The sequence below is a fragment of the Fundulus heteroclitus genome, chromosome 2, assembly GCF_011125445.2.
Source record: "Fundulus heteroclitus isolate FHET01 chromosome 2, MU-UCD_Fhet_4.1, whole genome shotgun sequence".
NCBI classification, from domain to species: Eukaryota; Metazoa; Chordata; class Actinopteri; order Cyprinodontiformes; family Fundulidae; genus Fundulus; species Fundulus heteroclitus.
The window spans coordinates 27231804-27259473 of NC_046362.1; the positions used below are offsets into that span (position 1 = coordinate 27231804).

Consider the following 27670-nt stretch of genomic DNA (forward strand, 5'->3'; position numbering starts at 1 on the left):
TGGGTTCCTCTCATGTCGGACCTGGAAGCTGATGGGAGACGGTGTTTCCCTTCCAGCCTGGGAAAAGCAGATCACTGCAACACGATCCTGGACATATTAGATACGATCAACCCACATCATAATTAAGGGTTAAAAAAAAAAAAAAAAGACCACATTGTTTTATATTTATTGTGACAGTTTAAACTTTACACATCCTAGATGAACATCAGCTGAACCTGGGCTTTCAGACCTGATTGGGGACGCATTCATTCTGAAAACCTTTAGCACAAAGCTCTAAACAATAAAATGATTTTATGGGATTGCCACTTCATGTGCACCACATGCATATGATAGAAATAATGTAAAAATGGCAGGGATAAAATAAACCTATTGCACATTTCAACAGTCTGGAAAAGTAGAGAAGTAAGAAACGTTGAATATTTTGAGTTTGTGGACATCTTGTATCACTAGAAACAAATTCAAATTGTTTTTGCAGAAAGGAGCATCCTTCATTTTTTAAAAACAAAAACTTGTTTTTGTTAAATGAATGTATCTCTAGCAAAAAAGAATTTCAGAACTGGCAATTTGTTTTTGTTTTTTGACTTATTGGTACCGTAAGATTAAAGCTTAAAAAACTGAACTCAGGTTAACAGAGCAAACAAAAACATTCATTATATATATATATATATATATATATATATATATATATATATATATATATATATATATATATGATTCAGTATATTGTTCCATAAGAATCAAAGTATTGTAGATCGCAAAACAGCTGATCTGAGTTTTTCCAAGTGAAGTAGTGAAGTCATCTGAAACTAGAAGCCACCAGTGTGATTTCTGACAATTTCAGGAACATCCAGATGATAAAAACCAAACCTAATGAACCTTTACAATTTACAAAAAGCCTGGAGTTTGGGAATTAGTCTACCTTTTGTAAATAGATTATCAAAATGACCACCCCAAATTTGTGAAGGCACATACGATTCATCCAAACTATAAAATGCTCGAAGAAACAAAACCCTTGGAATGAATTATCAAATCCTTGTCTCCGACTTCTGCAGATATTTCTGCACCAGTCTGCTGAGGGTGAGACACGAAAAACAGCAGTTTTTGCCTCAAATTAGTTCAAGTAGCAGGCGCTTGTGTGAATGCAACAAACTAAACTTACTGGATGTAAAACGAGCAAAACAAAAAACAGAAATGTGAAGAGAGACTTCCTGTATTAGCACTTAAAGTACACAGTCTTTAGGATTACTGTGTGATATAAAACCATCCATTGTTTTGTGAAATTTTCAGTCTTTTATCCACAAACTACAAAAACTGAGATCAGTGGGGTCCACTTGAGCTTCTTTCTTCGGGATCCTTCCTCCACAGAGCTCTCGGAGTAATAAAACAACCCTCTGATCTCACTTTGACGACGACTCAGCAGGTGTGGAGCCTTCTGACGACGTTCCTGCTTTCCCAGCTTCTTCTTCGGGAGAAAAAGACAAAGACAACTTCTAGTTTTAGCTTTTTATTTGAAGTCTAACTTACCAAGAACGCTGCACAGCAGGACGGGTGGAGTTTAGCATGTCCAGAAGACCAAAGTACAAAAAAAACCCAAAAAAAACTTTACCTTTCTTCTCCTGGGTTTCCTCAGCTGCTGTTTGGTCAGCTCTGAAGAAGATCCTTGCGCTGCTTAATGAGAAGTAAAGCAGCTCGAACTCCTGCAATAAAAACAATGAAACGGTAAAGTTTTGCAAGCATGACTTGTTTTATTAGCATGCCTTGCATAGTTCAACGTTTAGAAGTCTTTCGGGCTAAGACTGCCAGCTTAAATATTTTTTTTTTTTGCCCTACTTCTGTATAATGGCCCCAGCTCAGTCAGGTGGGATGGAGAACGTCCAATCAGACTGAGCGGACAGGAGCCTGGCCAGAGATTCTTAATTTCATTTAGATCTGAACTTTGACTGGGCCATTTTAAAACATGAATATGTATCTAAACCACACTGCCGTAGCTCTGGCTGAATGTTTAGGTTCATTCTGCAGGAAATTGAACCTCCACCTCTGTCCTCTAACAGGGTTTCTTCCAGGATTTCCCTGTGTTCAGCTACTTCCATCTCACCAACTCTAATCTGCTTCTCTGTCCCTGCATTAGAAACATGTGTGAGTTGAAACATGGTGCCACCACCAGAGTGCGTATGCAGGATGTGAAGCAACCAATAATGTAATAATCCCCAATAACAAGATACCTGCCAATAAATTTAATGATGCTTGAGCAATCCCTGTAGTAAAATTACAGCAATTATTTTTTTTTTTTAAACAATGGCACTCTTCATGCTTCTCTCCCACAAAAGCCAGATTTATTGAGTGCGTGAGCAATAAATACACCATCAACAGATTCTCCCACCTAAGCTGTGGATCTCTGCAGCTCCTCCAGTTTCACCGCGGTTCTCTTGGTTTCCTCTCTGATTACTGCTCTCCTAGTCTGGGAGTTTAGATACACTGCAAAAACAGAACTAAAAATAAGTAATATTTTCTTAAAATGAGTGTATCTGTCCTTAATTTGAGCAGGTAAATAAGATGATCTGCCAATGGAATAAGATTTTTGCACTTAAAATAGGAACAACTCATCTTCATCATCTTATTTCAAGTGCAGGATGTCTAATTATCTTATTTTAGGGGTCAAAATACTCATTCCATTGGCAGATAATTGTATATACATGCTCAAATCTAGGACAAAAACATACATTTTAAGGAACATTTTACTTATTTTTAGATCCGTTTTTGCAGTGTAGCTGCTCATATCTAGGCAGCACCAGTCTTTATTTTTAGATGATGGATTTAACTGTCCAGGGTGTAACTCGCCTCTCGCCCATTAAATGCTGGAGATGGGCACCAGCAGGGACAAGCGTGACAGAAAATGGATGGCTGGATTGAAAACCTTCTCCCCAACTTAGCTCCAAGACCCATCTGCTGTTTTCCAAGACGCTGTCAGTTGACTAGTGTTATCTCACAAACCCGAGGCCCTCACAGGATACAGCCATTTATTCTGAGATTAAATTCCACACAAACATACCTCTGTGTTGGTCTATATGTTCCGATAAAAAAAACAAGGAAGTTAATAATTGGAATGTGACAAACGCTACTGGGAGGTACAGTAGGGCTGGACGATAATTCAAAAACAATATATATCGATGGATAGACGTATGGTTCAATATAAAAAAAACTGGGGTCAATAAAAAGTTCAATAAAAGAACAGTGCATTCTAGCCACAGATCTCTATTTATTCACTGGATTTCTGGTTGGCCCGAAAAACTGAAGTGTGTGTGTGTGTGTGTGTGTATATAAATAACATGCAAAATATTTCAGCACATGACTTTCTCAGTACTTGATAGTATTAGTACATAACAAAAGTATATGGCATTTTACATTTTAAAAGTCTCAAGCTCCCCCTGAACATGAGAAAATCATCGTTGTTCGATGCTGTAGCGCACGTATTCCCTAGTTACTGAAGGAAAATGGGGAGTACTAATATGCCGGCTGGTGGCTTTACAGTGAACTACAGACGGCGAATCAGCAATCCAGTGAATAAATAGAGATCAGTGATTCTAGCCTATCATGTAGGTTAATACTACAGTCATTACATCCTCCTGACCAATCACAAACCCAGGAAAGCTCCATCAGCCTTCAGAGAGTTCAGAGAGCACATGTTCTTTTTTTGTTTTTTAACACAGTTTTTCTAAAAAGTTGGTTGAATAAAGGGTTGTGTTTGAATCAATTTATTTGAAAATAGTCCATTAAGTAACGGTATAAAATGCACTTAAAATGTATATATATATATATTTTTTTTGATAATTATCGATATCGATCAATATGATTTCTATTTTGTCTATATGCTTTTATTCTATATCGTCCAGCCCTAAGGTACAGTAAGTATTTTAAACAACTGGCTGAGCCCTGCACCTGCAAGTAGACATCCAGCCTCTTCTGGGTCAGATTCATAGTCTGAAGCAACTTCTCATCCTGGCCGGCGGACTGCACGGTCTGCTCCTTCGCCACCGCGCTCAGCTCTTTCCTGTACTTATCTCGGACCGCTTGGAACCAGTGCAGAGAGTCAAACTCCAGGTACTGGTCCAGCAGCTTGAGAATGTACGCAACACCTGTGAGGAAACGGGCAAAGCCATGAGCTCAGGCAGAAGCAAACGATCAGCATTGTTCCTTCAGGCGCGGTTTGTGCTGACCCATTGCAAAGCCGTCGTCTGTGAAGGCAGCCCCAGTTTTGTTCTTCTTGTTGAGTTTTTCTTTACAACTGATTGAGTGCTCCACAAAATTCACGGTCTGAAAGTGAGAGTTGTGTTTTTTTTTTTTTAGTTGGTTTCTGTGAGAGAAGTCAGAGAGACGGCAAACTGAAAGATCACGCAGCGCTGACCAGAGGCGGAACAATCATGTAGAAGTTCCTCAGGTGCATATTCTTTGCACTACGAAACTCAGGAGCAAACACGGCCACCAGCATCTTGAAGTACTCCGTCCCCTCGGCAGAGTTGCTGGTCAGATCGCTCAACACCGCATCCAGGACGCTGAGAATGACACAAAACGACCATTTAAAGCAGGCGTGTTCAAAGCGCGACGCCCAGGGGTCCATTTGCGGCCCCAACTGCATTTCATGGAAACTTTTTATTTTCAATTAGGGCAACATTATTACACACGTTAAAAGTTGAACATTTAATATTAGGCATAATACAATATATTTGTATTTTAATAACCACACATTTGACAAGCATTTTAATTTCATAGTATATAGTACCACATCTGTCCAACGACTTTTAATCAAATGCAGACTTTGGTGCATTAAAATCTGATTGGAATTCATTTATTAAAACTGGCTAAATACAGAATTTTACATAAATAATTTGCTTATGTAAAATTATTATAGTTTGTAGAGCCATTCGTTAATTTTTTTGTCTCTCGAGTGCATTTGACTTGACAATTTAGATCCACAAACTGAAAAGTTTCAACACCCCTGATTTAAAGGGGTTTTGGAGAATATTATAAACTTTTTACTAAAGCTCAGAGCTGAAAGTGGACATGTGCACTTAAGTAATAATAATAATAATAATAATAATAATAATAATTATTATTATTATTATTTATTTGAAGTAAACTTGCCTCCCAGACAAAATGTGGATATTTAAAGCTTCTACCTGGCAGATCTCTGGGTTTCCTCAGACAGTCCTTCCTCTTTAACCAACTCTTCAAAGTTGACTATATCTTCCAGGTCTGGTACAAATCTGGAAATTATGCAAAAACAATAATGCAGTTAGATGCCAAAAAATAAAACAAAAAAGAATAACCTGTGTGCTTTCATATAATCAGGTCTGCATTAAATACTGCGAAGATTACTTCAATTGCTTTTACCTGATTGCGCTGCTACAACAGTGAAGGCCTCCAGAACGGATCATACGCACGTAGCCCATGGCGTTGCCTGAAAGAAAGGGAGTTAAAAGCGAGCCGGGTTCCACCTGCGGGCTAATCGTTTCTACGTGATGAGAAAAATCCTCACCGATCTGGCTGATGAGCTGTCTGAACTGATCCAGGTAGCTCTGGCCATCCGGAGTGAGGCCGAGCTTTCTGATGCCACGGTTAAACTTCTCTGCACGCTCAAAAGGGTACTACAGCACATAACAAACCACTGAAATGTGAGCAATGACAGGGAGGGAGCAGCGCAGAGAGATTTAGAGACTGCATCTAATGTTGGTACCCATACCCACTTAATACTCCTTTGCATTTCGTTGAGTTACAGTTACCATAATTGTGAGGTGGTTGGAAAAGTATTTACAAATAAAAATCTGAAAAGTGCGGAGAGTATTCGAATTCAGTCCTCTTTCACACGGATACCCCAAAATAAAATCCAGGCAGACTACCCAATTGACTTCGGATGTCACAAAATTAGTAAATAGGGCATTGTTTGTTCAATCAATCAATCAATCAATCAATCAATCAATCAATCAATCAATCAATCAAATTGAACTGATTTCATATATTGCTGGATATGAACTGTTTGTCTTGTAAAGTACCTTGAAGATGAAATTTCTTGTGACTTGACAGAATGCTAATAAACTGAACTACACTCATCTGAGCAAAGGTAAGAGAAGCAGCCAAGAGGCCTATGGAGGAACTCGACAGGAGCTGCAGAGATCCACAGCTCAGGTGGGAGAATCTGTTGACAAGATGACGATTAGTTAAGGAGTCACCAATACTGGGCTTTATAGAAGAGTGGCAGGAAGAAAGAACGTCGTAGGAAGTCCAGTTTTAAAGTTTTCCACACGAATGCACAGGAGACATATGGAAGAAGTTGCTCAGAGGAGACCTTAATATCACTTTCCCTAACCCTAAAGTGCTAAAATGGTATATTGTGAAAACTTAGCCAGCACATGCTGTATCTCAAAGGTCAAACATGATGGTGGTGTAGGGGAAGGAATGTTGGCATAAGCTAAAAAAGGACAGAAAAAAAATCATGTTTACTTGGCCAAACATACAGTTTAGATAACATGATGTCCTGCCAAGGCTCTGCAAAGCTGATCCAAGTTGTTTGACAGATGTGCTCCCGCCAGGAAAATAATAATATCCAGTCAAGCTGACCCAAGCTTGTGCGTTAGGATAAACAAATGCTCTTGGCATAGATAAAATGGATGTGATTGTTAGGAAATAATCTAACAGTTTCTGGGAAAAAGTCCCATCTGGAGTCCAGATGACAAAATGGCTGCCAGAAGGCTGCCGTAAAACACGGATTTGGTTTGGATAGGTTGGAATATTCACATAGACACTAGTGGTAAAATTATCTTTAAATGTATTGCTTCCATCATAAATCTGACCTTGCAACTGCAGAAGGAAACGTGAATACTATTTCAGTTTATACAAAATTTTAGTCAAGGATATTTGTAAAAAATGTAGCGGTCTAGAGTATGAGAAAAGTAAGAGCATGTAAGGTTAACGCTCGTGTTTAAGGGGAGCCCAGACTGCTGCAAACTACGCGCTTTAGGTCAAATGACCCATTCAGCGACGAATCCGACCATCTCAAGTTACACAGGCAAGTTTTTGAGAAGGGCAGGGCACGGAGAATCAATATGTGCCAAATGTTCTATATTAACCTGAAAAATCCTCTAATATATGTCAGATTAAGCTAATACTTGGTTTAAAACTTACACGGTGAACCTTCAAGCAAAATGTGGCTCTATAACTCGACTCAGGAGGGCTGAACACAAATTGACTTCGCACTTTCAGATGCTGATTTAAAACCATTGGAAATCCCATGTATGTTTTTTTTTTCTTTCCATTTTTCAACCATGAACTGCTCTGTACTGGTCTGTCACATAACATCTTTATAAAGATACATTTTTTAAAAGATTCTCATCTTGGCCAGGGAGACAACATTACCTTATGGTCAGACTGATCCTTTATTTCCCTGTAGAAGCGTATGTCCTTAATGAGTCTGGACTTGATGTGTTCGTCGTACATAAACTGACTGAAGATGTAGAACTTCTTCCGCAGGAACTGGAAGGTAAAATTGACCTGACGGGACCAAAGAACATTTGCAAAAAGCATAATTAAGTCCTGTTGAGGCAACGTGGAAAACATGCAGGTGCATTTAAGTAAAACTCACCGTGGTGTTCATAATGCCGGTGCCGTGTGTCCGGATGGAGTTTGCGACGTGACGGATGTTGATGGTGTTGAGGTGCTTGTTGTTGCTTGCCTTTTCTACGAAGATCTGCAGGGAAAAAATCAGTTCAGAGCCGGCCGTGAACAGGACAGGGGAAGTGTTTGAATTTTAAGTTGGAGTCCTACCTGGTTGTTTAGGTTGTAGAGGTAGCGCGAGACAAACACGTGAATGTTTCTCATGATCTCTAGAACATCCAAACCCTGACGAGAGCAGATGGCGAATAGTTTGTTAACTGGAAAGCTTTCCTCGGTCACGATGTGCGACGTGCCACCGCCACTGACCTGCTCCAGCGTCTGGCTGGGTAGGTGCGCCTCTGCCATCGTGAGCCCGTAGCGCTGCGTCGCCAGGTTTCTCATCTCACTGTAGGTGGCCCAGTCATGCAGAGCAACAGTGGTCAGGTTGTAGAAGGTTTTATCCAGGTAGTGCGTTACGTAGGCTGCAAAAGTGTTTTTAAAAGTATGATGTTACTTCCCTCAACGCCATGCAACTTTAATAAAGTCTAACGTTTAAGTCTAAATAGTAAACAGCATTTACTTGTCCAGGCCAATGCATTGTTGCTTTGTTTAAATCTGAGCACTCAATTAAACATAAGAAATGTAGTCGATCAAGTTTATCTCATAAAAATAAATGTTTTGACAACCTTGACCTACATCAGACAAATTGGTGCCCAAGATTTAATAAATACAGTAAATCTCACGTTAAATGTAACTTTATGGTTATAGGTGTACCGTGTATTTCATTAATACTTGCAAGTCAGAAAGCCCCAAGATGGAACATTTTAGTAGAATTCAGACTTAAAAAGCTGGAGGCTTCTCAACAACTGAGGCTTCATTATGGTGACAGTGTATAAAATAAATCTAAAGTACCAGTAATAAACTGTTTATTTGCCCTTCTGATAGTTTTAATGCATCAAATCAGTCAGCATATCGTACTTTACAACTACATTGATACGGTGCTGGAATACTTGAAATATAATATCATAAGTTTGTGTTTCCAATAGTTTTTTTTCTATTTAGTGCTTCACAGTTGGGAGGTAATCACTGGTTTTCCTAACAGCCCCAGGAAAATGTTTAAGTTCTGTGTTATGGCATTTCCAGCTCTAGGTTACACCTTTTAAAAAGTTAAATTCAAGCACTACTAAAGTATTTCCATGGTGAATTTCTATGATTTTACAGCAACCAGGGGGTGTTTTGCACCAAACTATTCCCTATCCTTTTTTATTGCTCCACTCGATTAAATCTGGTTTTCCTTCGAGTTTCCTTGGGCATTATAAGGCCAAATAACTGTCAGAGATTTTGCAGACGGTGTGCAAAAGTCCCGACATAAAACACTAAAAAGTATATTGTCCAAACTAGTTTTTTGGTGCCTGTGTAAAGGCAAGACCTAAAAGAATATTTGGAACCACTACTACAATTGCTTCGTTGCCTGTATCATTTGTGATTAAAAGAAAATATCCACATTTTTTAGCCTTGCCGAGGCTAAAAAATTTTTTTGCTTAAAAGTGCAAAACATTGAAAACTAAAACACAGGAATAGCCTTGGATTTTATAAATGCATATCTTGAAAATAAGTGTAGCAAATGTGGACTGAATCCACTGAAGCACATTTAGCTCTGTGCGTATCAGCACACGGCACAGAGTTAAGTCGTTGCGATTATACGCGGATCTTACTTCATCGGGATGCTACAAGGACGTGCGATATATTGTTGGAAAGGTGAGCTTGTCTAGTTTCACATGATACCAAGAATGACAGTTTTGACCAAGATGGACGTCTTTTGTAGTATGTTTATCATTGTGTCAGCCTTGTCTGAACAACCTTTACCTCATGTGTTTAACAAGCTCCAAAACCATATGTATTTGTACAAAACTCATTTGGCAACTTGTTTCAGAAACATTAGTTTCTGAAAAACGTGTTATTCTATCTTAAGAGACAGCCGGGAAAAAATAAAAAAGACTCTCTGCTGGGCGTGGCGGGCAGAAAGTAGGTTTAATCTGTGTATGAAGTGATATAACCAGCTAATCACTAATAAAGATTAAATTTATAATCTTTTTCATGCTTAAGAAAAAGAGATAATATGTTTGAAAGAAGTGTTTTTAATCTTAAGTGATGACGGGCCTTGTTGATAGCATCTTGGCATTGCTTTTAACAAAGAAAAGTGCTTTACAAATAACATGAATTATTATTATCATCAGTATTATTATTGACTGTGAGATATGTATATCTATTTGAGGAAGCAAAACATGGTGATCAACAAGCTTGGGAGATTAGCACACATCCACTCAGAAGAACTATATCATGGATCACTGCCTGCCCTATACAAGCATTTATAGAGTGGCATTTATGTTTCAGATGATCCAGATTTCATATGAGGCTTTAAGACATTTATCACTCACACATACTGAAAGCTTATGACTGTTTTTCTTGCTTCTAATATCAATACTATAGTACTTGCAGACAGGTGTGGTCAGTCTTCTGATGTATCACCACATCTTCTAGAATTATTTTGTACATTTCACAGCACAAAGCATGACAAACAGCAACCAGTCCCTGATTGGTTGCCGCAACGCGATTTCACAGAAAAGCCAATTTTTTTTTTTTTAACTCCAGCGGAAGTCACCAGTTCGCTCATTCCGTGCGAATTTTATGTGAACTTGTTCAAAATTGTAAAAAAGTTACGCAGTAACATTAAAGTAGTGTTGAAGCCGTCTTGCTTCCCCGGGTTTCGTTAATTTGTTGTACAGGAGTTATTCGAGAGTGCAATAAAAACTCATTCAGGACTCAGAATTCAAGTTCGCCTTTGCAAAGGCAAGAGCAGGTGCATCATCAAACATCTGCGGGCAGCAACTCTTACTCTCCTCCCCGTTTAGGCTTGTTTTATTAATTTTGGAAAATAGATTATACAAAGACACAATGAATGACGCACACACCTTATCGCTATCTTACTCCCTTATAAATATCTAGTCTTGTTGTTTTCTCTTGCTGCGTGTGAAATGGAGTTGTTGTTCTTTCCCAATGCCTAGGAACTGGCCTTGAAACTCTCTCCTGATACTTTTGCTCGTAAACAGCGCATTTTACCTTAATCTATTCACATTCTATTCCTCTGAACAACAGGCGTGGCCTTGAAGCATATAAAAGCAAATTAAAAGCATGTTAAACCTTCATAAATGTGTATTAAAAACGGATCAAAGTTAATACATTCCACAGTAGCACCCTTAGGCGCATTTTATTTAGAGAAGGAGATCCTTCCTGCCTGCAGCCATCACCAGCTACAACAACTCATAAAAGAAACCCAAGTTAGACCAGCATTTAACTTCCCTTTGGGATTTTTCTTTGAATTGAATTGAATTATACAGTTGTTGAGGGCAGTTACACATTGAGTACAACGTAATATAGATTGTGGCTTCATGTTTAACAAAAATATGACACGCGGTAAAGAAGCGCAGCGGAGACAAAGCTTTTTTCATTCAAAATAGGAGATAGAAAAATGATGAAGGAACGCTCTTTAGATGTTTGTGGGGGGGCTTTGAAAAATGCTGTTCTAATTTAGCCCTTAAAAAGGACTGTTAAATCATTCATCATATGTCCTCCTCTTGTAGCTCCAGAACTGGACCGGCCAACGGCTGCGTCTGTGTGTGGGTCGGGTAAATACCCCTACATTGTACACTTTAAGGTCTACAATGTAGTGGTATTTACCACAATCCGCATTCTTTGACGTTTCTGTCCAGGTAGTTTCATCCTCAAACTCATCTATCCAACTTGCTTTTATTCTGTTTTATTTTCCTATATTTCAATCATGTAAAGCACTTTGCATTGTCTTTGTACTGAAATGTACTATACAAATAAATTTGCCTTGCCTATTCTATCAAACTACCCTAAATATAGAATCTGGGAAAAAAAACTGAAGCTGAAAGGATGGATAAAACACAGCACTAAAGAAGAAAGGAGATGAAGAAATTTGGGCAGGAGAAAGGGAGGAAAGGAGGGGATTTAAGTAAAAGTTCATCACAAGTTCAGACGAACTCTGGGCAGGGAATTTGTGCCTGAACAAAAACCAGATGTTTCACTTCTAGGAGAAATAACCCTTTTCCTTTAGCAGAGTAAAACTTGGGGTCCATGACAAAAACAGGTTTGCCCAGAGTAAGGCTGGGTCATGGGCACTGTTCCCTCGAAGCGGCGCGCATGCTCAACTGCGCGCTGCATCTGGATTCAGCGCACACAGCAAATCTATGCAGCGCGGAAAATAAAATCCAAGCTAAACTGTAAACAAAATAATAATAAACAGAGGTCTTTTTTTTTTTTTACCATTTTGCATTTCTGGTGAGACGGTGTTCCCACGTTTCTGCTCTGTGTGCGGCAGGTGCTGATCGGAGCGCACCACGATTTGTCGGGTGGGGCAGACGCCTTCATATCTTTGTTCCTCCTGCTGCATGTCAGCTATTTGTGTGACTGTGTTTTTTTGGGTTCTGCTTATCTGAGATTGTAAGTACCAAATTTTAACCAATTTGGTTGTTTTTTTTAAGCGCTACACGTTTCTGGAGCGCTAGTGCTTTGCTGGTGTTATCAGCTGCAGATGGAGTCCTTTGCAGTGCGCGGCTTCTGCTGGTATCCGACCAGCCTTGTTCTACCCGTTTTTGAAAAAACAACTCTGTTTCTATGTTTCTTATCTTATGAGTGTATGCCTGAGGACTACAGCAATATAAATAGCTTGTACTTGTATAGCGCTTTATCATGTCCGACGACCCCAAAGCTCTTTAAACCACATTCAGTCATTCACACCCCGACGGTGGTGAGCTACACTGCAGCCACAGCTGCCCTGGGGCAGACTGACCGAAGTGAGGCTGCACAGCACCACAAACTTGTGCTAAATCTCATTGCACAAAATGCAAATAATTTAATTACAATAACATTTGAACTCAGAAAGATATACACATCTCTCAGTTCTTCCTTAGCAGGACCCCTACTCTGACATAAAACATACTATTGTCGTGGATGTCCTCCAGACGACGTAGTAATTAGTGCTAAGTCTTCATCATTCAGGATGGCCCCACCCCATTATGTTAACATCATTTACAAAATGGCTACACATCATTACATCCTTCCAGATGGCTACACCTCATTAAGTTAACATCATTTGGCCATTCTGGACGGCTACACATCATCTCCCCTTCTGGACCATCATCATACACATTTTGTTTACATTACAGTATAACTTGATCTTTGGTTCAGATGTTTCAATGGTGCATCCTGTATTTCTCCACTGCCAGGGTTTGTGTGCATTAACCCTCTAACTCCTATCTTGACCTCTGGACTGCCACACACACACACATTTTTCTTAGATACATGTTAAAGCACACTTTTTAACTGTTGTGACAAGAATACATTCATTGTGAGATATGGTAGCACACCCTTCAACTATTGTGACAAAAATACATGCATTGTGAGATATTAATCCACTACACTATACAGCTCATTGCAAAAAATCCAAGTTTTTTTTGCCTTTTTCATGTAATCGGGTTAAATCAGTCGTATCTAAATTAAGTAATCTAAAAGAAATTATTGCTGTAATTGGATTTTTTTTTAGTAAGCCATGTAACCTGTTATGACCTCAGGTTTTGGACAGGTGTAATACTGGTGTAGCCTCACTGTGCACATGTGATGTAGCTCACAGAGGTCACAGAAAAATTAGGGGGAAAAATTGGTCATGGTGACACCCAGCAGCAGTTTATGAGGTGAAGTGTGTCTGTTTTTAAGAGTTTTTAGAATTCTAATGCTGAACAAATGATTAAAGTGCCTTTTGGGGTTTTTTTTGTGCATGTGTGTGTCTGACGGTTGTTGTTTAATTGTTTGCCTTACGGAGATAAAAGATATTCCTTGAACTTTCCCAGTAAGCTGACAAAGCCTGTGGGCAGTTTTATTGGGGGAGGGTGTGATGGGGTGATGTGTCAAAGAGGAGAGCTTGACGTGTTGCACTGCTCAGCATTTTGTTTTTCTTGTCTGTGCGCCTGGGAAAATTTCTCCGAACAACACTTCTGTGTTTATCTCATCTATAAAGAGGGTCACATGTTTTTTTTCTGGCTGTTCTCCACATGTCGGGAGACTTCAACCCTTCCAGCAGCCGCTCACTATTTGGGTCAGATGTGTGTGTGCGCAGCTGCAGGGAGGTGATGGGAGTATCTGTGTTTGTGCTGATGGAAGAAGCGCGACAGTTTGGGGAGATATGAATGGGTCTGTTTATATAGATTATTTAAGTATGTCTCTTGAATAATTAATTTTTGGTGTTGATTATATTGAGACATTGATTTCTTTTTTTTTTTTAAATACTACAGTATGCCATCTTTGGTATCACCATCACTGATGCAGGGTTTCCCCCACCGTATGGTCTTTATGTCTTTTAATGAGTATGAGCAGCCATGTTTTACTTATACTCAAAAAATAGAATCATGGATGTAAAAACAAATGTCAACTTGACTGAAATTTCTCTATTTAAATCCTTTAAAATGATGAATGTGTGTTTGTTTGACGGTTTTTCTGCACCTTTGATGTGAATGAAACGATTGAAGAATCGGATGGGTTTGACGGAGAAGAAGTGGGCCAAGTCCTTCATGCCAACTTTAAAAGGGTTCCTGTCGTCCAGCTTCAGGTGGGTGTGGACAGACAGACGTAGGTCGTTCTCAATCTCCTTACACAGCTTATCGAGGAGGTGCTGCAAGGAGGTGGGAATGAAAAAACGAAAAAAAAAAAACATTAGTAAAACTGTGAAAACTGGTGTTTCACAAAGTAGAAGAAGAAAGACTGCAGGTAGGCTAAATAACTCTTCTGCTTTAACTAGTTTGGTAAAGAAAGGGGTAACTACCCTGAGCCTTGAATCTAAATGTGACTTTAGTAATCAAACATTACTGGAGCAAACATTACTCGCTCTTTAGAGGTTATAGGAGAACAGTCAGACAGTTCAGCTGTTGTTATGATGGAAATTAACCCCATTTTAGGACAAAGTCTTATGTAATACAGCTCCTTTTATGGAATGTTTGGAGGAACAGAGCCAATAAGAGGAGTGGATGTCTTTTTGAAAGCCTGGATAGAGCAAAAATAGGACACTTCACTTTAAAAACAAGTACGTAACACCAGACCAGAAAGATTTTATTAAAAAGTGGGAGGGGATAAAACTTTTAAGGGCAACTTGGGTTTTCTTTAGGGAAAAAGAGTCCAACTGCAATAAATTCTGGGTTCTCACATTAGACAAGTAAGCCTTTTGGTAAAACCTTTAATTAATTACAACATGACGACTTTTAAATCTTTGACTTTTCAAAATTAATTTGGTAAAGTACGTTAATATCACCTGCCCACATGACATTAATAATCTATTGTGATCAATGTCCCCCAACCAACCCGACCCAGTCTTTCAGACTGCTGTGTCATTTTAAGCTGATTGATTTGCCTCGTGGGTTGGAGCTCAGATATAAACCCAAATTGGGAAAATTCTAGATGAAAGTGAGGAAACATCTAGGAAATGTTTTGATGAGTGACCAGGCTACCAACATTTAGCCATACAAGTTAACAAAAAATGTATTCAACTCAATTTTATTTATATAGCGCCAATTCACAACACATGTCATGTCAAGGCGTTTTAAAAAGTCAAATTCAATCAAATCATCCTGACAGATTAGTCAAAACGTTTCCTATCTAAGTAAACCCAGCAGATTGTAACAAGTCTTGACAAGCAGCATTCACTCTTGTGCGTACCCAGGGTGGACAATTGTCTGCATTGTCCTTGGCTTTGCAGCAATCCCTCACAATGAGCATGGATGTAGCAAGTTATTGGTCTCCATTTTATGTTTCCAAGACTAAAGAAACATGTTCAATAACACGAAATTGTAGAGTACTTTGAGTGTCACTGATTAAATGAGATAAAAGAGGAAAGAAGTGTGAGACAGAACTGCAACTTTCACCATGTTTTAATATGGGCGGCAGCTGTTTCCAAGTTTAAATGCAGACTTTGTTCCCAATTAGAAACCCCGGATATTTAAATTTCGCAAATACAAACCAAATTCACTATAAAACCTCATATTAGGAATTAATACAGTAGATCGCAACATACTTTTAAATTTCCATAGGGTTGGAGTTGAACGGTTTGCTCTTCCTCTGCTTGGGTGTAAGGTCAAATTTATGATAGAGGCTCTTTTCATGGTACCTCGTTAAAGCCTGGGAAGCTTTTTGCAAGGACCAGGAACGGATGGGGAGTCCTGCCAAGGGTTTATAGGTTCAAGGTCTCTAGTGTCAGCTTGGTGGAAGAAGCTCGTCTGGCTCTCTCACTTCATCTGTGCCCAGTTAAAGCATAATTTATCAGCTAGTTGTTTCTGTGGTCTAGTGGTTTCACTGCTGAGTCATGGGTTTGGTTCCCCGCTAAGGTTTACAGTTTTTCGGTTTTAGCTTGGAATAGAGACTTGTTTCACCCGATGAGGCTTTACCTGGTTAAATAAAGGTCAATTTGCCTCACACACCAAATTCATATCAAATAATCATTATGCTTGCTCTGCATTTATTGTCCACTTGATGGCATGGTACAGCAAACTAAACCGTAATCCTGATGCAAAGACACAAGAGTCGAGCTATTGGATGGAAAGCCTCGGCACTTAAAGAGGCTTCATCCTGCTATCACCATTTAAAACTACATACATCCTCCTCCTCCTCCTCCTCTTTGCTCGTGCTGCTTACCTCAGTGAACACATCCATGATCTCCTTGTCGAAGCACTCCAGCAGCTGGTCACATGACTCCAAGTGTTTAGCATGGAGCATGCATGGCACACTGTCTCTTAGAGCACTAAACATGTACTGCTCGCACCAATTACAAACAGCAGAAGGGCAGAGCAACGAAACAGATGTTACAAACAGCAAATACCGACCAATCAAACACTAGCTGGCCTTACATTTCAGCGGCATGTTATGAGTTGTGAGTTAGGAGTCTGATTACATGTATCCGTGCAGCATCTACAGCGTTGTCATACACGTCATCTAGGTAGATGGGGAAGACAGCTCGGTGCCAGTAAAGGAAGCTACAGTCACACTGGAGCCTGACCCTGAAAAAACAAAGACAGAAATCTGTTCATGTGTATGAAAACAAGAAGTTTGCAACTACTTATGGATTATGCAACAACTAATCAGCCAGTGATCACAACTGGAAAGGTTTCCTTCATAATCTATGATCAGGACAAATAGGTGGATTTTTTCTTTCTTTCTGGTGCATTAAACAAATGCATCAGAACAAAAATGGTGACATCATTTTTGGGTCCAGAAACACATAAATGAAAACCATATTTTTTGTCAAATATTTTGTCTCAGAGGTTTGTAAACACCAGATATGAGTTGCAGAGATGCTTTGCTACTTGAAATAGGACACTGTTCTATAATCCGTTTGTCTTCTGGGGGCTTTCTATCAAGAAACCTGAAGTACATTTTCTTTCCAGAGTAAATGACTGCTACATTTAATTATTGGAGAAAGAAATGTTTAACACAATGTTTTTCATAAGACTAGAAAATGCCTGTGACTTGAAAAGTTTCTGCACATGTTGAAGCTCCTCTCCCACCGTGATCCTGAAATATTATTTTTACCGAGAGAATAAATAAAAAAAAGAAAAATACCTCACCTTTCACTAAGCTCACTGATCAAATCCAGCTTTTTCAGTACAACCTGAAGCGGAAGCAGCTCCTCATCTTTGAAGGTTTTCTAGGTAAAACAAAATAAATAAAAAAAAAAGGTCATAAGAGAAGCAGCATTGTGTGTGTCCGTGTTGTGGGTATGGCTGAGATCTTCCAACGGACCAGCTGAGTCCCGACACACAGAGCCAGAGACACAACCAGGCGTCGCTCCTTGGTGCTCGGCCCGCTCAGAGCGTTTTCTGCAAGCACCAGAGAAGAGAGGACATCCAACCGCTGCTCGCTGTACTTCTTATCGGAGATCACCCTTTTCTTTTTTTTGGGAAAGAAAAAAACAATTAGAGGAAAACGAATACAACACCTTTCCAACACATATCACACATGAGGTTTTTGTGTTTACCTTGGCAGTGTTTATAGCGTTGAGGGCCTGAGACTGGAGCTGCAGAGTGATGTGTGAAACAGAATCGGCCACAACCATAGACCTCCTGTGAAAGGTGTGCTCCACAGCCTAGGAGGAGAGTCACATGGTGTAAACTGGCAAGACTGTTATACTATTTAGGAAGCAGACAAAAAAAGTAAGTGTTAAAACCACTGGCACACACCTTCAGCAACTCAACCAGTCGACAAAGCGCTTTAACAGACGTCTTGGTCATGGGCCGCTGCATTGACATGTACATGTTCATGGTGGTCTTGATGATGGTGCTGATACTGTAAGCGTACAGGATGCCCTGTGAGAAAAACATAGCACAAAAAATGCCTTGTGATTTCAAATAATGTAGCCTTTCTATCAATCTCAGCTGCATTCACACTTAAACATAGAGTTGTGTTCTGTCTATTTAAAGAAAACAGATTTTTGTTCAATCATTTTGTGCTCTGTTGTTATTTGCAAAGGTACAACTGCAAAAGAATGCATCTTGCTAAGTGTTAAAGTTGCAATTTTTGTGTCTAAGATGTACTGAGGAATATCCTACAATAGTCTGTAGACAGCAGTCTGAATATGATATTCAAAGACTTTCTACCAACTGTAGCAATCTATCATTTTAGATGGCTTTAAGTCAGTGATTCACATCAATCTTCAACATGCTTGTGGACTCACGATGTGACTTTTCTAGGAATCTATTAGCGTTAAAAAATAACACACACTTTCCCCAACCAAGAACATTTTGTCTAAACATACAAGCTTGCATCAGTTTGACACAGAAACCTTGTAAACTGTCATATAACTTGGATCTGCTTTATAGGATCTTGGCAGAAACATTGTTTTATTCAAACTTTATTTTTGTCTAAGAGCTGTTTATTTTTGTTGGTCCCCTCTTAGTTGTTCTGTACTAGTGGTTGTCAACTGCTGTTTTACAATAAAAAAGTCCAATAAAAAAAAGTTTTATAAAAAATTTACGTGCTTGTTTTGTAGTTTGTGAGCCAAGAACATGCCAAGAACATTTACTTCCCCTAAATTCACCATAATTAATGCAAATGGTTACAGTGCCATGCAAAAGTATTCGCCCCCTTGGCCTTTTACCCATTTTGTTACATTCCACCCTGTAATTTAAATGATTTTAATCTTGTTTAATATAATGGATTTGCACAAAATAATTTAAGTCGGTGAAGTGAAATGAGAATTAAAAAAAAAACATTAAAAGGAAACAAACAAAAAAAAAAACCTTGACTTGCCATTTGGATATGTCTGCACCTCTTTTAAATAAATAAATATTTCTCTTTTATAGTCCCAGGGAAGGGAAATTTGTCTCAGTGATTAACCCCTCCCTTAGGAAGCAGAATGCTGCTGACACTGAGTGGCACATGGGGAGTAATCTGTGGTCAAGGGTCTTGCTCAGGGACCCAGAGTGGCAGACTGAGCTTCGAACCTTCGACCTTTAGGGCCTCTCCAGGACCCAAACACCCAGCTCTCTAACCTCTAGGTCAGCACTCCCCTAAAATGTTCTGGTGCAATGGATTACCTTCAAAAGTCTCATAACTTTTCAAATGAAGTCCATTAGTGTGCAGCCATGAGACTGCAACACCCCTAAGCAAAAGGCATCACAGCATGAAGACCAAGGAGCTCTCTTAATTCATTTATTATCTTTATACCATTCGGCCATTTATTCCGATTACTTTTGTCCATGTAAACATAGCTAACGTCTCTGACCTCTGCCACGTCTCGCCAATGGGACTTTTTCCCATTCCTCATGGATAAACTGCTCCAGCTCCTTCATGATGGATGGTTTTCACCTCTGCACAGCAATCTTCAAGTCTAACTACAGATTCTAAATGGGATTAAGGTCTGGACTTTGACGAGATGAGCCTATTCTTAAATCACCGGCAGTCTGAGACAAGTTTTGCTGCAGGATAGGTCTGTGTTTAGCACCATGGGTCTCTTCCTGAGCTCAGACCAGTTTCCCAGCCCCTGCTGCTGAAACACATCCCCACAGCATGACGCTGCCACCTCCATGTTTCACTGTGGGGATGGTGTTCTTGGAGTGACGGGATCTGTTAAGTTTTACGCGAGACATAGCGCTGAAAAGTTTAAGTTTAGACTGATCTGACCAGAGCACCTAACTCCATACATTTGGGAAGTTGCTCACGTGCATTTTGACAAACTGAAAATTATTTTTAACACTAAGTAATGCGTTTTTCTCTGGAGCACTCTTCCATAAAGCACAGTTTGATGGAGTATGCAACTTATTGTGGTCCTATGGACAGATACTCCAGACTCTGCTGTGGAGCTCTGCAACTCCTTCAGGGTGACCTTTGGTCTCTGTGCTGCTTCTCTGATTAATCCTCTCCAGGCCCAGTCTATGAGTCTTGGTGGGCGGCCCTCTCTTAGCAGATTTGTTGTGGCTCGATGCGCTTTCCATTTGAATAAGATGGATTTTATGGTTCTCCGGGGGAACGTCAAGGCTTTTTTGTTCTTATTCTTTTCTTTATTAAATATACTTCCCTATTTTGTGCGGATCCATCACACATTAAAAAAAAAAAAAACATTTAAATTACAGGTTGGAATTTAACAAAGTAGGTAAAAAGCAAAGCAGGATGAATACTTTTGCAAGGTGCCCTGAGATTTGTTTCCAGAAGACTTTCCTCTACAAGAATATCCTGAAGTAGATGATAAGAAAAATCTGCTTCACATCAACAAACTCTTCAAACTTATAACACAGTTATGCTAATCTAATCTATTCATCCTCCCAGGTATGTTCTATGTTATTCAGTAATTAATTAAATAAGTTGCTTTACCATTTTGATTTAATACATTTTTAAATAAAAGGCAAATTATATATGTTTTTCCTTTTTATGACACATTTTTGTGACTGATGCAACTCATATCCTGGAGTGACTTTTAGTCTGAAAAATTTGGTATACTAGTTTATTCAACGAAAAAAACCCAACAAAATCCTCAGTCAGTTCTACATGTTCCATTTCTTCAAGCTTTGGAACGTAATAAAATTTAATAAACTTCATACATTGAAAATTATCCTTTTGTTTACTGCTGACGGAAGAAAACATACACACATACAAAAAATAAAAATCATACATTTGCATCTGTTTTTCTTCACTGAAGCATACTAAAAAGGACTAAATGACTTTAAAACCGTGACATATACCGGACCAAAATTCTTGTATGCTGTTACACCCAGATAGACTATAATAAAGAGATGATTCATCTAAAAAAAACTAATTCAAAAAACACTCTCTTTAACAAATAGGTCAAGCTGAGCGTGGCAAACCTTTTTGTTTTTGCTGCTTACCTGTACAAACACATTACATCTGCTGTTGAGGTCCTCTGCCAACTTGTCACTTTTATGCTCCTTGGAAAGGATAGACTCCATCTTCATCATCCAGGAAGTTACAAAAACATAGTAGGATTGGACATCCCTGGAAAAAAGAGGTATCTACATATGAGATTACAGCCATTCAAATTGCATTTTACTGTGAATTAATTTTACTCGTGCTGACTTTGTTAATGTCTGAGCCCTTTGCTGAAGGTAGGTGTCTCTGTGGCCTTTTATCGTCTGGAGACTCTTCTTGTCAATCTGTTTGGCAGCAGACGGGACTTTATCGGTGAGGAAGGCGTCGGGAAACCAGATGATATTTGCGATTAGAGTGACAGCAGGAACCTACAAGAAAAAAACAACAACAATAAAGAAATATGCGAGCTGGAGATTTTAAAAAAAGGATGAAGGGATGTTATTTAATTAAGTTAAGAATACGCTACCTTTTTGCAGATATCTAGCAACGCCTTGTAGAGTTTTTTGTCGACGCTTCTGAAAATGTGAAAATGTAGGACAAACAGACCACAGACCGCAGCGTACTTATCTCTCTGGTCAATTTCGGAAGGTTCACCTGAAAAATTTAAGAGATAGAAATAAATCTGGTCAAAAATAAACAAAAATGGGTAAGACAGGCTGGTCTACACTGAGACAGAGAGAAACCGACCAATTTTGGACTCCACACTTGTGAATATGGAGCGAATGTTGAAAGCGAACTCCTCGGCAAAGGCACTGTTTTTGGAGACAGCTACCCCCTCGGTTGGGTCATCAAATCTCTGCTCCACACAGGCCTGTCAGACATTACGAGGTTATTGTTGCTCAGAGGAGCTTCCCATCATGAAAGCAGTAATCAGTTGGCGTGAAGGAAATAAAACCACCTGCATTATCATGCCATCCAGCAGCTGCCCCTCCAACTTCAGCAGGAGCTTCTCAAATGGTTTCAGCTTTTCTTCAGGAATGGAAAACTTTCCAGGGTTGTGATGAACAGACTTTAATAACCTGTATATATGTACAAGAGAAATATATGTTAAAATCATGTAAGGTTGCAGAAAAGTTTATATATTGTGCAGAGTCTCCAAATGCTTAACTCACTTAAATAATATTTGCACTTTTGATGGCTTTTACAGTTTTTAGCCATTTCTAAAAGTGAATCATAGCAGTCATAAATCTATGGAATTTTTTTTTTATAGTTTATTTGAAGACATATGTTGGTCACAAAATTTTGGCAAGTTTATATGGGTATATGGGTATTTTTAAATAAAGCATCTATCTGCATCTGCTGCCATTGCTGATGAGCCAAGTTTGTACCATCCTTTAATTGTGGTTGCAGCCCCACCCCCCCAATTTGAAGGGCCACATATTACTCACAAGCAGGAATTTTCAAAGGTTGATGGAAACCTTTTGTTGTGTAATGGGGAATCTACAAAGAAAAGCTTGTAACTTTTGCATATTTTATCTGTGTGTGTGTGGGTATAATGACCTTTTATACATCTTCCAGTGATCTTTTAGAGTAATGTGATTTTCCATAATCTTATCGAGCGTAATCAGTACCACCAACAGCTCCCCCAAGTGCTCATACACCACCTGCAGCAAGAATGCAGAACAGACACATGAGGAAATATAACCCAAGTAGAAATTAACTGAAAAATTAAATGGTAAAACAAAAGAAAACAAGTGAAAAGTTAATCAAATCTGAAAAACTACCTGGAAATGGACACCAGACGATTCAATGATTTTTGTTGCACCCCTAAAAAGTGAGAAAAAATGTTGCACATTCCCATTTTTTGTTTTTTTAAAGAGAGCAAATCATGCAAAACACGTTTAAATAATAAGCAAATTCCAACAGTACCAAGATTAATCTCTATTTCTACATTAAATTCACATCAAGTTGGAATGAATGTCTAGTCACTAATTAATATCACTTTAAGACCTAAAAATGCTGTAGAAACTGCAATAACCTTTCAGAGTTACAATCACTGGAAAATACAATTTGGCATTGAAACAGCAAAAAAGGATCCTGTGATGAGGGTTCCTACAAATTTTTCAAGATAACTTTCCCAAACTCACAATCCCAGAGTTATCTGTCCCGAATTAGCACATCTTAAGTGCAAACATTTCATGTTTTAAACTGAATTATAGTAGACATTTCTACAGTTGTCAGGCTTCCCTTTGTTAGCCGGTCGGTTGGTGAGTTGGTGATGGGACCAGCGGGCAGATGGAATGACAATGGAAAATTTTTGTTGCTTGCTGACGTCTAATGAGTGTTTGGCCTTGCTTTTGAGGTTGATGTTATGTCTTTATTATGCTTATAATGTGGGAGAATTACTTAACTATTAACCTTTTAAAAAGAAAGAAAGACTCAGAGAAAATGGCGTTCCTTTGTCTTAACAACGAGAATTCGTCTTTATTATGCCTAGAAACGTACAACGGGTTTCAGGAGCGAATTCTGACATTCAAATACAAGCTTGCAATTTTAAAGGCTCATAATGTGTGTGCGTTAAACACAAGTGTCTGTGTGTCTCCATTGGTGTGTGTGCGTTACACGCTATTGACGTCAATTGGCAACAGGGCTTAAATTCTGGGAAGTGTTTATCACAAAAAGTACAACAACAGAGCGATTAGTTCCACTACTTGACATATCTTGGAACAGTCCTAGTAAAAACCGACTCCAGATGTTTCCTTTAACTCCCATCGGCGAGAGCCAGGGAAAAAGGTCAAAATGACCCTAACTCCCATAATAAACTTTGTTTAGAACCAGTTTCTCTGCTCTGCCACTCTGAATGTTGTCTGCCAGAGCAGATCTGGATCCACACAGCTGGACAGAGTAGATAAACAAGGAGTCAATTCTCACAGCAGCTTACTGAGAAACTGATTCTTACACTCTTTAATACTACATTTTCAATGTTTATTGTCTTTATCGCGCTTTATTGTTATTACGCTGCTTTATCTGTACAGTGTCCTTAAGTGCTCTGAGAGGTGCTTTTGAAAAAAATGTTTTATAATAAATAATTTGAATAAGTTGAATAATTTTACTTTAATAATAAACTGCTCTATGACCTTATGAGTAAAAAGTCCACAAACCATATGGACAAATGAACTTCAGATGTTGAAAGAGATTTCTGAGTTTGGAGGATGTAAAGTAGGTACAATATACTGACTGCAGTCATATAATAAGTCAGAGACTACTGATTTTAGCTTCAAATGAGGTAGAAAAATTATTTCAGAAAAAAATAATAATCTTTGGCTCGATAAAAATCTTTCAGTACATTTGCAAGAAAAACTCAGAAGTCAAAGAAATGCAAACTCAAACAGACATTATTGTGAAGAACTTACACAATAGATCTGAGTTTGATGTAATAAAAGTTTTCATCTATCACATGTAAATGACAGAAAAAAACGAGAGTTTCTAGAGTGATACAACCAATTTTACCTGTTAAAGATTTTCTTTTATACTTTAAAGCTTCATTGAAACACTCGTGATGTTATTGTACGTATTGATTGTTCTGGTTGCTAAGTCAAAAAAGCCTCATATTGGCAATGGGCTCATTCAGTCGATCTGATATTAGGCATTTTTCTTACAGTTCGACGCATTGAACTTACTTGCTGCTGTTGTACAGGGCAGCCAGTTGATGAATGATGCTGACCACCACTTCATAACATCTGGAAACAAAGCAGGACAGATCCTATGGAAGACAAGACAATAAGTTAAAAAAAAAACTCTAAAAATAAACAAAGTTTCAGGGGAAAAGATTTACAATTCACCTGTAGGAATGAAATAAATCTGCCCATTTGAATCTGTGACTCGCCTTCAACAACACTGGTTTCACACACTGTAATAAAAAAAAAAAAACAGCACATGCATCATCCCTTATTTTCATCTGTAATACAGAATGCTACAAACTGGAACAGCTGATACTGTACCTCCCTCTCCATAGAACAATAATCCATTGTAAAACTTGGTTTCTGCCTGAAAATTAAAAATATTAGTGTCTCAGAGAGCAAACAGACACAAACCAAACAAATTTAACAGAAGCACAGAACTTATTGTTTTAGTAATTCTCACCTCATATTTGAGCTTCTTCACTTCACTACAAAGAGCAGCATAAACCGTAATAACTTTGTTCAGAACCTGCACACAACACAGATGGTCAATTTTATACCATAGTATGTATACATCTATCTATCTACATCTTTATCTATACATATATTGATTGTTTTACCTTGTTGTCTGTTTTAATTAACTCCAATAATGAAGTCTGCTCAAGTGGGAAAAGCTGGAAGGAATCAAAGAAAACTGAGTTTAGTCTCTGTCAGACTTTGCAGGCTGAGGTGCAGCTACTCAGTTTTACTGTCCTACCTTTAGAGCGATGGGGTCCAGAGTGAAGTCCCACACATCTCCTATAGAGTCATCCAGAGCCTCTTCAATGCCCTTCAGCTGGGAGGTGTACTCTTCCAGAAATTTACTGTAGTTCTTCAGTTGAACCTCTGTGTGTATTTCTGTGAAATAAGAAATGAATAACTGCCCTCAAAGAAAGTCAAAAAAGCTTAGTGTTTGAGAATGCAAAATAAAAAATTTACTTTGCTTTGAGACAGTTTTAGGTAGGATAAATACATTCCTATACCAATTCCATGGAGAGTATAATAGATGAGCATGTGTTCCCCAGATTTTACAAAGGCATTTAGTTGTTCTTTGCAACAAAATTCCTTTTTCACTCATTCGTAGTTTATGTAAATGAAAGCTTTTGCTGCCACTACTCAGCTCAAAAGATTGAATATCATGAAAAAGTAAAAAAAAAATAATAAAGTCAGTAATTTGTGTGTGTACTGTATGTACATAGCCCTCAAAGGTCCTATGTGTGCAGTGCACCTCACTTTTAAAGAGCGAAGATGTGATAAGAAGTTAGGAAGCTGTTTTTTACCCTTGATCTGAAACATTAACATTTGAATAGCCATTATTATTATTAGACAATAAATCAACTTTATTCAATAAAAGGTGATAAGACATTTCCAATATTTCAGTGTTACAGTCTATGATTACAGCATTTGTCACTGACTGATGCTCTGGGTTTTATGTAGTTTTATGTCTTATTTTTTTTAAGAAAGTATTTCTAAAAATGTTATACTGGAGGAGTTTTATACACATGGCAAAATAACTGTCATAGGTTTCAACAGGCATTAGTTCAGGACATTCTTGGCAGTCTGAGGCATTTATTTTGTTTATATCGATATCGTTACTATATTTTTTCGATCAAAATAAAGAAACTACATTGCAATTTAAGTTTTGGCCATATCGTTCAGCCCTAGACTGAAACAATAAGTATTGCCAGAGGCAATAACATTAATTATTGAAAATGCTATGTGGGTACAAGCATGCCCATAAGTCTTAGAAGGGATAGGTAAACAATCAAGTATTTAAAGGTAAGTGATAATAAAAAAGACACCACGTGAGTTGGGTAATTTAATTACAGCAACTTGAAACAAGTCTGGACAATGAGATGACTAAAAGCACTGACTTTTAATCCTGTCTTGTGTAGGGCTTACATTTCACTTTCACATAAAACATTTTGCCCCATTCTAGCTGCAATTTCCACAGTCCAGCTGGACACCGTATCAGAAACCTTAGCTGCAATGAGCTAATATTTTTCTATTTCAACAAGAAATCAGCTCAGTCTCTGTCGACGCCATTATTCAAACGTAGTAAGGTTCAAAAGGTGCTTGTTAATATTTTACGCTTAACTTCATAATGACCCAGACATCCTTACAGAAAAGCAAATAAATACCGGTAAATAATATATTTTACAAAGGTACATTATATGCAGAAGAACATTGTGGGGGCTACTTGTATAAAGATAATCACTTGGATGGTTTACAGATAGAGAAGCAGTACTATTTCTAGCAAACAGTAATCACACAGTATGTCCTGCAAGTCTGTCTGAATATCAACAATAAAAAACAAATGCCTAAAACATAAAAAGACAGCGAAAGGTTTAGGCCTGACACAGCAATCAGTAGCAAAATCACAACGAAAGCATTTAAGTAATAATTAAGCAACACTAAATGGGCTCAACATTGACATTCCTGTTCTTTCTAACCAACTGTCAAACTATCAGCTGTCACTGAGGGTGAGCTAACGTGGCTAGCTTTTAACTACAACCTGTTCTCATGGCTCAACAGCACGGGTACTTAAACCAACCAAAACACGCTTAAATGTAACCATTTACAAAGTTGATATTTCAACTAAACGATAGAAGGGTATCCTCTGGTTCGAGCACCGTGGCTTAGCATTTGGCTAGCAGCATATGAGCTAACACTGTTAGCAAACAGCAGCTTCACGCCGTTCCTGCTCATCTCTGGACAACATGGAGGACTTACTCTGGGAACCGTCGTCAAAACGGTCAAACTCCCAGTCAGGTGCGATGGTTTCTGCAGCCATGTCTCCAGATTAGGTCCCCCACAAAATCCAAACACGGTTCTGTTACGAAGTAGAGCTACACGACCCCATGATGGATCTTGTGATTTTGATTTGCTAGTGCTCATGGGAAATGGAGTCAACTGTTGACGTCTTC

General features: G+C 38.6%; 1 protein-coding gene across 3 annotated transcripts; it reads right to left on the minus strand.

The window, feature by feature from the left end:
• Positions 1–150: 150 nt before the first annotated feature.
• washc4 (WASH complex subunit 4) lies at positions 151–27637 on the minus strand. 3 transcript variants are annotated; one of them, XM_012852616.3, is made up of 33 exons: positions 27477–27637; positions 25462–25601; positions 25325–25378; positions 25168–25233; positions 25026–25071; positions 24867–24934; positions 24705–24787; positions 22809–22851; positions 22585–22688; positions 21983–22103; positions 21772–21895; positions 21551–21678; positions 21292–21452; positions 21084–21210; positions 17943–18068; positions 17741–17848; positions 17506–17652; positions 17331–17410; positions 16658–16763; positions 16402–16518; positions 14224–14392; positions 7972–8126; positions 7816–7890; positions 7634–7738; positions 7408–7542; positions 5534–5642; positions 5389–5455; positions 5175–5261; positions 4403–4550; positions 4215–4311; positions 3937–4133; positions 1607–1697; positions 151–1462 (listed from the first exon to the last, which is right to left on the minus strand). In XM_012852616.3, exons 1-33 carry the CDS (start codon positions 27535–27537, stop codon positions 1398–1400), a joined length of 3510 nt encoding a protein of 1169 aa, XP_012708070.2. In that variant the 5' UTR covers positions 27538–27637; the 3' UTR covers positions 151–1397. The 3 variants fall into 3 exon arrangements, with proteins under 3 accessions (XP_012708070.2, XP_021166319.2, XP_036007783.1); XM_021310644.2 differs by having other exon boundaries at positions 151–1459; positions 27477–27537; XM_036151890.1 differs by lacking the exons at positions 151–1462; positions 1607–1697 and adding an exon at positions 2277–2475 and having other exon boundaries at positions 27477–27537.
• Between the last annotated feature and the right edge of the window lie 33 nt (positions 27638–27670).